This window comes from Anastrepha ludens, chromosome 5, assembly GCF_028408465.1.
Source record: "Anastrepha ludens isolate Willacy chromosome 5, idAnaLude1.1, whole genome shotgun sequence".
Lineage (NCBI taxonomy): Eukaryota > Metazoa > Arthropoda > Insecta > Diptera > Tephritidae > Anastrepha > Anastrepha ludens.
Window position 1 is genome coordinate 95909238 of NC_071501.1, and position 12974 is coordinate 95922211.

At 32.3% G+C, this 12974-nt stretch overlaps 1 protein-coding gene across 1 annotated transcript; it reads left to right on the forward strand.

Moving 5' to 3' along the window:
* Positions 1 to 871: 871 nt before the first annotated feature.
* On the forward strand, positions 872 to 12964 carry LOC128863567 (actin-related protein 2/3 complex subunit 2). The gene is made up of 8 exons (XM_054102787.1): positions 872 to 1906; positions 3001 to 3094; positions 3201 to 3300; positions 4047 to 4233; positions 4300 to 4520; positions 11971 to 12062; positions 12142 to 12251; positions 12380 to 12964. Exons 1-8 carry the CDS (start codon positions 1833 to 1835, stop codon positions 12405 to 12407), a joined length of 906 nt encoding a protein of 301 aa, XP_053958762.1. The 5' UTR covers positions 872 to 1832; the 3' UTR covers positions 12408 to 12964.
* Positions 12965 to 12974: the final 10 nt, after the last annotated feature.

A 12974-nucleotide genomic window follows, 5' to 3' on the forward strand; every position in this document is an offset into this window, starting at 1 on the left:
CTATAAAGAACGACATAAAATTGTTGATTAAAAAAAAAAACTATCTAATATAAATAAAAAATCCTACGTACGTCTCCGGAGAAAGGTATTTCGAATGTATTGTCAAAATTTCGTAAGAATCGGTAAAGATTTGTTCGAGTTATGTCTTCGGCAGTTTAAAAAAAGTGATTTCGAGAAAAACGCGTTTAAAGTTGTAAGTAGCGTTCGGGGCATACCTGCGAGGCACTGCCGTCGAATGAAAAATTTGGGCATTTAGACATTTTTGCTGGCATCCCTCATTTGGTATATTATTTCTAAGACCCTAAAGCACCTTTTAAGACAAAAAAAAATTTTTCGATTTTTTCAAAATTCTAGACCAGCTTCCCCCCTTAAGCAACCACAATTTAGACGCTTAAGCATAGTTCAAATAGAAAGCATTTATTTACTAGCATGGACAAACTAGCCATAAGTATGGTGAGCAAAATTGAATGGGGTTAGGTTGGGACTCTTTGTCTGTAGACGTTACGAGTATAATTTTTGGGGATGTATGTTAAAAAGCGATTATTTATAACTCACGCCAATAGCATACCGTTAACAGTTTTTACCAACCACGTATTTATACATTATTATTTATAAAGGAAAAAATTTGCAAATAAATTTTCCAGCTTTGATTCCCCATTTTACTTTTACTATAAGTTATTTTCTTAAAATATTCCCAGTCCATAATAATTTGTAGAAATAAGTTTGAAAAATGAAAGCCGCATATATTATTTCGTAAGCGAACGTATCGAAAATATGTCAAATAGCAAATAATAAAGAACTTTTAGCGTGAACCCACTCTTGCTGTCAGTAATTGAGTCATTCTGTTCATTCGAAAATATGACACACGTACACCAACGCATTTTACCACACTCGACGCACCTTCCATTTTCCCAATGCGGGAGCGGCGATATTTGTGAAAAAACTAACTTGGACAAAATTTGCCAAATAGGTTAATAATAGAACTGTTTGATTTTTATTAAATCTACAAAAGTGCTTTACGTGTATAAATACTGTATCTTAAACGCAGTTCAAATGCAAGATATAAATAAAGACTAAGGTGACACTCTGAGAAAAGAAGAATTTTCTTTGTGAAAAAGTGAAAATATGAACTAACATATGAACTGAAGGAGAAGGAATGTGTTATATTCGGGCAATGATTTTGCAAAGTGCTGGACTTTTTGTTTAAGGCAACTCGCAGGAATATTGTAAAAAATTGGTATTTTTTGAAATACATAGAAATATATTGAAATAGGTTGTTATTACCACATCGGCCGGCCAAAGCTAGTACAAGTACGAGTAGAAGCAGAGATTTTGGTGTTATTGGTGCTGTAGACGTTGACACAGATCGCCGTCGACAGTCATCACCGCACGCGTAATCGTAGTGAAGAGTACGCGGGAGCTATTTTACACATACATATGTATTGCTTATGTGTAAAGTTAAAAGAGCGAGTCAGCAGTGACCAGCAAGTGTGAAACGTCTACGGTTGCGGGACGGGCAACAAAATCTAACTAGATGGTGCAACATTCAGGCAAGGCAATTTGACGACACGGATTGAACGTAGCAATTGACATAATTGACGCGCTCATCGGTCGCTGGCGAATTCGCACCTACATACCAAAAATAAAGGAGTCAATAATACAACGAACAATTGCTGCAACCTACTGCCTGAAAACACAAAAACTTGTCACTCTGAAAGTATATTTATATTAAACTAATAATATCATTGCTAAACGTAAAGGGGAAGTGGAAACGAAGTAGAAGAAACTTGCATTCACGCGCACTGGTCACAAAGTATTTTTGAGGTTATAACATGATTCTACTGGAAATCAATAACCGCATCGTCGAAGAGACTCTTCTGGTCAAATTTCGTAATGCCCTAGCTGGGTAAGTTTATTTACAAAACTTGAAACCACTACTTACTTACTCATATCGAAATTCCATTTTATATTTTTTACTGTTCAAAAAGCTTCGCTTATCAGTATGCATTTGGGAGTATTTTTGAGTATGTTTATATCATACATACCTACTTGTTAGTGTGTATATACATGTATGTATTTTGTACATCCGGCGCTTGTCGTACACTTGCAATTGTTATGCTATTAACATTGACACGTCGTTTGTCGTCACTGCCTCCCCTTGTCCGGCTATATGTATTAATCATCATCCGTGCTAAGGCTTGAATGGCAAGCCACACAAAAGTATATATTTCATTCCAAACTGCAAAGCAGCTGTATGTCGATTAACCAGTAATTGACTCATAGACTGTTTATGGACTCCCATTGAATGTGTTTTTTGCTAAACGCACCAAGCTTTGAGTTTTTAAAACCTTGCAGCAAAGTATAATCGAACAAAAATGCTAAAAATATGTACCTATGATCCGATATGATTTGTTGAAATAATTCTCAGATTAAATAAATAAATAATTGTAAATGCTTGTACGATATGTATGTATACATTTTAAAGTACCCTTAATATACATACACACATGTGTTTCTCCAAATAACTGTCGTTATCTGATTTTCGAAGGTTTGATAAGATTGCAAGTCCGCATGTTTCACTTGCGGTATTGGCACGTCGATGAAGTACCATCGTTTATTTATTGTGTATAAATACATAATACGAATGACTAACATTGGATGATGGTATTGGTCGGTTTTTCAAATTTTATTAAATTTTGATATCCTCCATATCGTAATTTTGAAACAATGATTAACGGCAACAATAATCCTTCTTTAACTGTTGCTGTGATGCTAAGGAGTGGGTTTCTTACCATCTCCTTACATACCACTCATTTACTGCAATTGTCATAATCCCAGGGAGGTTTTGTATCTTTAAATACCCTGTAACTTATTAGATGAAAATATGTCTTGAGTTTTAAAAAGTATAGTGAAAGGCAAGGTAAATTGCCAAATTTGTAGACATTTTTCACAATATTTTGGTTTTGAGAATTATTTTAATATAATTTATTGTATTCTTAGCGCCAAAGCCGAATCTATTGATGTGCGAATTGCGGACTTTGATGGCGTGCTCTTTCACATTTCGAACGTTAACGGCGATAAGACTAAAGTTAGGGTAAGTCAACATTGATATTAAATAAAAACATTGAAACATATGTGTACTCTTACATTCATATATAATATTAAAGAAAAAAAATATATAAAAAATACTTCTTTTACAGACAAGCATATCGCTGAAGTTCTATAAGCAATTGCAGGAGCACGGCGCTGATGAATTGCTGAAGCGTGAATATGGCGGCTTATTAACAGACACAGAAGATGGTAATAAATATATTGCGTCATCTAAAAAGTTGATAGCAAATTTGGTCTATTTTAAACTTAAAATATCTTTTACCTATATATGGGTACATCCATCATTCCATTCCCGTCGAAATTTCGTAGAGAAGCTCAAAAGCAATTTGCAAGCCGGTATTTAATTAAAGAAGAGTTTTACAGTACATTTCTTATAGTGATTTTTTAGTAGCCAGCGCCGTATGCTTTCATTGTACCAAATAAAAAATTACGAAATAATATAATTTTTAAATTTTATTTTAAATTTTTATTTCAATATGTCAACTGTTCAACATGCTTAGGTGATTCACAAGATGTCCTAAGTCTCCTAGAATATAGCGCTATAGCGCGGAGAAGGTTGAGATATCTTGGCCAACTGCAGCCAGAAGAAAGGCACATACGCTCAATCCAACCCAACTCTATCCTGAGTTTAATAAAGGAACTGGGTCTGGATGAGGTACTGTTATGAGTAGAGGGCATTAAGCACCATAAGCTCGAAGTGCAAACCTCGTAGAATATCTAATCTAATCTAAGTGTAAAATTTTTAACGATTTAAACGCTTAGTGGAAATTCATAATATGACTTGTATAGTACCTTGCGACCCCTTAAACTAGTTTATAATGAATATAACTTATGAATATCCCAAACGACGCCACCTATCGAATTTTTAAATAAATAAACTCAAATTCAAGCTTTCTAAAGTTTATTTACAAAATTTATTGTTTATATATTTTCAGGCTACAATGTGTCGGTACTTATCGATCTAGAAAACATACCAGCTGATTGGGAAGCAGTTGCGAAAAAAATTGGTCTACTTAAACGCAATTGCTTTGCATCAGTTTTTGAGAAGTATTTCGATTTCCAAGAACAAGGCGAAGAAGGCCAGAAACGAGCTGTAATCAATTACCGTAACGATGAGACGCTGTAAGTATTCAAACTTCTTTAATTTATAGATTATTTGACTTTTCTAGAGCGCGTGTTATTTTTTAGTTATGTTGAGGCCAAATCAGATCGTGTTACAGTTGTATTCAGTACGATTTTTCGTGATGAGGACGACGTGATAATTGGTAAAGTGTTCATGCAGGAATTGAGAGAAGGACGTCGGGCATCACATACAGCGCCACAAGTGCTGTTTTCGCACCGCGAGCCGCCTTTGGAATTGGCAAAGACGGACGCTAGAGTAGGCGACAATATAGGATATGTCACTTTTGGTGAGTACAATCTATAAAAATGAGTGTCACATAAAATATATTCAATTGAATATGCATATTTATTTCAACTGAAATTGAGAAGAGTATTACGTCTGTTTGTAAAGCAGGGACCGTAGTTCGACTGAGCACAGATTTTAATAATGGCTTGCACTTAATATGAAAATTTAGGTCAAAGTACTAGTAAATTGAATAGGGAAAACTTCGGGTTCTGAATCGGTAGAATTTAACAAGGGTTTTCTCTTTTCATACCGTTTAGGCAGTGACCAGCGATGAATGTAGCCGAGTGGTGTTTTTATTAGCTACCATTGTTCTTGAAAGTGTTTAAAATTCAATTTTATCTAAATAAGACTTCGTTTTTGGTTAGAAACCAACATTTTTGGGCTAGAATGAAAAATCATTGTGTTTGGTTACAAATGAAAATTTATAGAGGAATGTGAAAAATCGCTTGAGAGTTGGTATTCGGAGCTAAAAGTGGGATATAAACTAATATAATTTTTGTGTCTCTCAAAGACTCCTAGATTGAATTTTAGAACAAACGGCATCCTGAATAAATTTCATTTTATGTCAGATGACTTGTGTTTGGTTACAAATGAAAATTTAAAGAGGAATATGAAGAATCACCTGCAAATTAGTATTAGGAGCTAAAAGTGGGATATAAACTAATTTTTTGTTTGTGTCTCTCAAATACTCCCAGATTAATTTTAGAACAAACGGCATCCTGAATAAACCTCATTTTATGTCAGATGACTTGTGTTTGGTTACAAATGAAAATTTATAGAGGAATATGAAAACCACCTGAAAATTAGTGTTGGGAGCTAAAAGTGGGATATAAACTAATATTTTGTTTGTGTCTCTCAAATACTCCTAGATTGAATTTTAGAACAAACGGCATCCTGAATAAACCCTTATTTTATGTCAGATGACTTGTGTTTGGTTACAAATGAAAATTTATAGAGGAATGTGAAAAATCGCTTGAGAGTTGGTATTCGGAGCTAAAAGTGGGATATAAACTAATATAATTTTTGTGTCTCTCAAACACTCCTAGATTGAATTTTAGAACAAACGGCATCCTGAATAAACCTCATTTTATGTCAGATGACTTGTGTTTGGTTACAAATGAAAATTTATAGAGGAATGTGAAAAATCGCTTGAGAGTTGGTATTCGGAGCTAAAAGTGGGATATAAACTAATATAATATAATTTTTGTGTCTCTCAAACACTCCTAGATTGAATTTTAGAACAAACGGCATCCTGAATAAACCTCATTTTGTCAGATGACTTGTGTTTGGTTACAAATGAAAATTTAAAGAGGAATATGAAGAATCACCTGCAAATTAGTATTAGGAGCTAAAAGTGGGATATAAACTAATTTTTTGTTTGTGTCTCTCAAATACTCCCAGATTAATTTTAGAACAAACGGCATCCTGAATAAACCTCATTTTATGTCAGATGACTTGTGTTTGGTTACAAATGAAAATTTATAGAGGAATGTGAAAAATCGCTTGAGAGTTGGTATTCGGAGCTAAAAGTGGGATATAAACTAATATAATTTTTGTGTCTCTCAAACACTCCTAGATTGAATTTTAGAACAAACGGCATCCTGAATAAACCTCATTTTATGTCAGATGACTTGTGTTTGGTTACAAATGAAAATTTATAGAGGAATGTGAAAAATCGCTTGAGAGTTGGTATTCGGAGCTAAAAGTGGGATATAAACTAATATAATATAATTTTTGTGTCTCTCAAACACTCCTAGATTGAATTTTAGAACAAACGGCATCCTGAATAAACCTCATTTTGTCAGATGACTTGTGTTTGGTTACAAATGAAAATTTAAAGAGGAATATGAAGAATCACCTGCAAATTAGTATTAGGAGCTAAAAGTGGGATATAAACTAATTTTTTGTTTGTGTCTCTCAAATACTCCCAGATTAATTTTAGAACAAACGGCATCCTGAATAAACCTCATTTTATGTCAGATGACTTGTGTTTGGTTACAAATGAAAATTTATAGAGGAATGTGAAAAATCGCTTGAGAGTTGGTATTCGGAGCTAAAAGTGGGATATAAACTAATATAATATAATTTTTGTGTCTCTCAAACACTCCTAGATTGAATTTTAGAACAAACGGCATCCTGAATAAACCTCATTTTGTCAGATGACTTGTGTTTGGTTACAAATGAAAATTTAAAGAGGAATATGAAGAATCACCTGCAAATTAGTATTCGGAGCTAAAAGTGGGATATAAACTAATTTTTTGTTTGTGTCTCTCAAATACTCCTAGATTGATTTTAGAACAAACGGCATCCTGAATAAAAATCATTTTATGTCAGATGACTTGTGTTTGGTTACAAATGAAAATTTATAGAGGAATGTGAAGAATCACCTGCAAATTAGTATTAGGAGCTAAAAGTGCGATATAAACTATTTTTTTGTTTGTGTCTCTCAAATACTCCCAGATTGATTTTAGAACAAACGGCATCCTGAATAAACCTCATTTTATGTCAGATGACTTGTGTTTGGTTACAAATGAAAATTTATAGAGGAATGTGAAAAATCACTTGAGAGTTGGTATTCGGAGCTAAAAGTGGGATATAAACTAATATAATTTTTGTGTCTCTCAAATACTCCCAGATTGATTTTAGAACAAACGGCATCCTGAATAAAAATCATTTTATGTCAGATGACTTGTGTTTGGTTACAAATGAAAATTTAAAGAGGAATATGAAGAATCACCTGCAAATTAGTATTAGGAGCTAAAAGTGGGATATAAACTAATTTTTTGTTTGTGTCTCTCAAACACTCCCAGATTAATTTTAGAACAAACGGCATCCTGAATAAACCTCATTTTATGTCAGATGACTTGTGTTTGGTTACAAATGAAAATTTATAGAGAAATGTGAAAAATCGCTTGAGAGTTGGTATTCGGAGCTAAAAGTGGGATATAAACTAATATAATTTTTGTGTCTCTCAAACACTCCTAGATTGAATTTTAGAACAAACGGCATCCTGAATAAAAATCATTTTATGTCAGATGACTTGTGTTTGGTTACAAATGAAAATTTATAGAGGAATGTGAAGAATCACCTGCAAATTAGTATTAGGAGCTAAAAGTGCGATATAAACTATTTTTTTGTTTGTGTCTCTCAAATACTCCCAGATTGATTTTAGAACAAACGGCATCCTGAATAAACCTCATTTTATGTCAGATGACTTGTGTTTGGTTACAAATGAAAATTTATAGAGGAATATGAAGAATCACCTGCAAATTAGTATTAGGAGCTAAAAGTGGGATATAAACTAATTTTTTGTTTGTGTCTCTCAAATACTCCCAGATTAATTTTAGAACAAACGGCATCCTGAATAAACCTCATTTTATGTCAGATGACTTGTGTTTGGTTACAAATGAAAATTTATAGAGGAATATGAAGAATCACCTGCAAATTAGTATTAGGAGCTAAAAGTGGGATATAAACTAATTTTTTGTTTGTGTCTCTCAAACACTCCCAGATTAATTTTAGAACAAACGGCATCCTGAATAAACCTCATTTTATGTCAGATGACTTGTGTTTGGTTACAAATGAAAATTTATAGAGAAATGTGAAAAATCGCTTGAGAGTTGGTATTCGGAGCTAAAAGTGGGATATAAACTAATATAATTTTTGTGTCTCTCAAACACTCCTAGATTGAATTTTAGAACAAACGGCATCCTGAATAAAAATCATTTTATGTCAGATGACTTGTGTTTGGTTACAAATGAAAATTTATAGAGGAATGTGAAGAATCACCTGCAAATTAGTATTAGGAGCTAAAAGTGCGATATAAACTATTTTTTTGTTTGTGTCTCTCAAATACTCCCAGATTGATTTTAGAACAAACGGCATCCTGAATAAACCTCATTTTATGTCAGATGACTTGTGTTTGGTTACAAATGAAAATTTATAGAGGAATGTGAAAAATCACTTGAGAGTTGGTATTCGGAGCTAAAAGTGGGATATAAACTAATATAATTTTTGTGTCTCTCAAATACTCCCAGATTGATTTTAGAACAAACGGCATCCTGAATAAAAATCATTTTATGTCAGATGACTTGTGTTTGGTTACAAATGAAAATTTAAAGAGGAATATGAAGAATCACCTGCAAATTAGTATTCGGAGCTAAAAGTGGGATATAAACTAATTTTTTGTTTGTGTCTCTCAAATACTCCCAGATTAATTTTAGAACAAACGGCATCCTGAATAAACCTCATTTTATGTCAGATGACTTGTGTTTGGTTACAAATGAAAATTTATAGAGGAATATGAAGAATCACCTGCAAATTAGTATTAGGAGCTAAAAGTGGGATATAAACTAATTTTTTGTTTGTGTCTCTCAAACACTCCCAGATTAATTTTAGAACAAACGGCATCCTGAATAAACCTCATTTTATGTCAGATGACTTGTGTTTGGTTACAAATGAAAATTTATAGAGGAATATGAAGAATCACCTGCAAATTAGTATTAGGAGCTAAAAGTGGGATATAAACTAATATTTTGTTTATGTCTCTCAAATACTCCTAGATTAATATTAGAACAAACGGCATCCTGAATAAAAATCATTTTATGTCAGATGACTTGTGTTTGGTTACAAATGAAAATTTGTAGAGGAATGTGAAAACCACCTGAAAATTAGTGTTGGGAGCTAAAAGTGGGATATAAACTAATATTTTGTTTGGGTCTCTCAAATACTCCTAGATTGAATTTTAGAACAAACGGCATCCTGAATAAATTTCATTTTATGTCAGATGACTTGTGTTTGGTTACAAATGAAAATTTGTAGAGGAATGTGAAAACCACCTGAAAATTAGTGTTGGGAGCTAAAAGTGAGATATAAACTAATATTTTGTTTGGGTCTCTCAAATACTCCTAGATTGAATTTTAGAACAAACGGCATCCTGAATAAATTTCATTGTATGTCAGATGACTTGTGTTTGGTTACAAATGAAAATTTATAGAGGAATGTGAAAAATCGCTTGAGAGTTGGTATTCGGAGCTAAAAGCGGGATATGAACTAATAACATTTTTGTGTCTCTCAAATACTCCCAGATTAATTTTAGAACAAACGGCATCCTGAATAAACCTCATTTTATGTCAGATGACTTGTGTTTGGTTACAAATGAAAATTTATAGAGGAATGTGAAAAATCGCTTGAGAGTTGGTATTAGGAGCTAAAAGTGGGATATAAACTAATATAATTTTTGTGTCTCTCAAATACTCCCAGATTAATTTTAGAACAAACGGCATCCTGAATAAACCTCATTTTATGTCAGATGACTTGTGTTTGGTTACAAATGAAAATTTATAGACAAATGTAAAAAATCGCCTGAGAATTGGTATTAGGAGCTAAAAGTGGGATATAAACTAATTTTTTGTTTGTGTCTCTCAAATACTCCCAGATTAATTTTAGAACAAACGGCATCCTGAATAAACCTCATTTTATGTCAGATGACTTGTGTTTGGTTACAAATGAAAATTTATAGAGGAATATGAAGAATCACCTGCAAATTAGTATTAGGAGCTAAAAGTGGGATATAAACTATTTTTTTGTTTGTGTCTCTGAAATACTCCCAGATTAATTTTAGAACAAACGGCATCCTGAATAAACCTCATTTTATGTCAGATGACTTGTGTTTGGTTACAAATGAAAATTTGTAGAGGAATGTGAAAATCACCTGAAAATTAGTGTTGGGAGCTAAAAGTGGGATATAAACTATATTAATATTTTGTTTGTGTCTCTCAAGTACTCCTAGATTGAATTTTAGAACAAACGGCATCCTGAATAAATTTCATTTTATGTCAGATGACTTGTGTTTGGTTACAAATGAAAATTTATAGAGGAATGTGAAAAATCGCTTGAGAGTTGGTATTCGGAGCTAAAAGTGGGATATAAACTAATATAATTTTTGTGTCTCTCAAATACTCCCAGATTAATTTTAGAACAAACGGCATCCTGAATAAACCTCATTTTATGTCAGATGACTTGTGTTTGGTTACAAATGAAAATTTAAAGAGGAATATGAAGAATCACCTGCAAATTAGTATTCGGAGCTAAAAGTGGGATATAAACTAATTTTTTGTTTGTGTCTCTCAAATACTCCCAGATTAATTTTAGAACAAACGGCATCCTGAATAAACCTCATTTTATGTCAGATGACTTGTGTTTGGTTACAAATGAAAATTTATAGAGGAATATGAAGAATCACCTGCAAATTAGTATTAGGAGCTAAAAGTGGGATATAAACTATTTTTTTGTTTGTGTCTCTGAAATACTCCCAGATTAATTTTAGAACAAACGGCATCCTGAATAAACCTCATTTTATGTCAGATGACTTGTGTTTGGTTACAAATGAAAATTTGTAGAGGAATGTGAAAATCACCTGAAAATTAGTGTTGGGAGCTAAAAGTGGGATATAAACTATATTAATATTTTGTTTGTGTCTCTCAAGTACTCCTAGATTGAATTTTAGAACAAACGGCATCCTGAATAAATTTCATTTTATGTCAGATGACTTGTGTTTGGTTACAAATGAAAATTTATAGAGGAATGTGAAAAATCGCTTGAGAGTTGGTATTCGGAGCTAAAAGTGGGATATAAACTAATATCATTTTTGTGTCTCTCAAATACTCCCAGATTAATTTTAGAACAAACGGCATCCTGAATAAACCTCATTTTATGTCAGATGACTTGTGTTTGGTTACAAATGAAAATTTATAGACAAATGTAAAAAATCGCCTGAGAATTGGTATTAGGAGCTAAAAGTGGGATATAAACTAATTTTTTGTTTGTGTCTCTCAAACACTCCCAGATTAATTTTAGAACAAACGGCATCCTGAATAAACCTCATTTTATGTCAGATGACTTGTGTTTGGTTACAAATGAAAATTTATAGAGGAATATGAAGAATCACCTGCAAATTAGTATTAGGAGCTAAAAGTGGGATATAAACTAATATTTTGTTTATGTCTCTCAAATACTCCTAGATTAATATTAGAACAAACGGCATCCTGAATAAAAATCATTTTATGTCAGATGACTTGTGTTTGGTTACAAATGAAAATTTGTAGAGAAATGTGAAAAATCGCTTAAGAATTAGTATTAGGAGTTAAATGGGAGTGGGATGCAAACTAATATTTTTTTCAAATAAAAATTAATAAAGTGAAATGAAAAATCAGAGGAGTAGAAACTAATTTTTTTTCTCAAAAGATTTGTTTTACATTTTTATTTTTAAATTAAGGTTATTGCAGGAGGTAAATAGTGGAGACCTTGATGTTTGTATACCCAAAATAATAGGGATGCTCATGAAAACTTTAAAAAGGGTTGAACTTGAATATTCTGATATGTTTTTATTGACTGTATCTCTATGCCAGTACAATGTTTTACGTTTTGCATTTCAATGTTTTTTCTTTCAGTACTCTTCCCTCGTCATACTAACAAAGAAACAAGGGATAACACCATTAATCTAATACACATGTTCCGAGATTATTTACATTATCATATTAAGGTAAGCCCAGTGCAGTTCTTCCAACTCAGTTCCAGTATTGTGGTATTAAATGAAAACTTTATTCACCTCCATTTTGCAGTGTTCAAAAGCGTACATTCATTCTAGAATGCGCGCAAAAACGTCAGACTTTCTGAAAGTGCTTAATCGTGCTAGACCGGAAACGAAGAATACGGAAAAGAAAACAATTACGTAAGTTGATCTGTGTTTTTTATTTATTTGTTTATGATTTATTAAATAAGCTAACATTTTATCACTTATCCTTTGATTGAATTACTTTGAAATCAATTTGTTGTGTTTTGCTTTGCTCTTCGTTACAGGGGGAGAACATTCATTCGCAAGGAATGATTTGTGGACAATGTCTAGTTGTTTTTATATTTATGTATTAATTATTAATAATCATAGCTTGATGGCAACAAGTTTTATGAAAGCGAAAAACGTGAATTGAAAAACAAAAAAACGTGCGCTCTATTAAGCAAATACAAAACATGCCAAGGAATAGATTCTATCGGCAAATACAAAAATAAAATGCTAAGTGTATTAAAAACTAAAATTTAAATTATACCATTTAAAACACCATAATTAAACAAAAACAAAAAAAAAAAAAGTAATTCTGGTCGATTCGTTATAACATTAATAATTTGGTGAAACCCTTAATAAAATATAACTAAAAACATACAATTAAGTTCCGCAGCGGAGAAACCATGTTAAGTATTGGCGTATTATAAAAGCAAAATATATAAATAATAAAGCATTAAATAAAAATAAAAATTTAATATACAAGGCAATGAGAAAATGACGCAGCTGGGTTGTTGTTGTGTCAGTATATGGCGCTGCCGAACAAAGAATTTGATATGGAATCCACAAATAATAAAAAAGAACAACTGCAATATCGATAATCAAAACCGTAGTTTT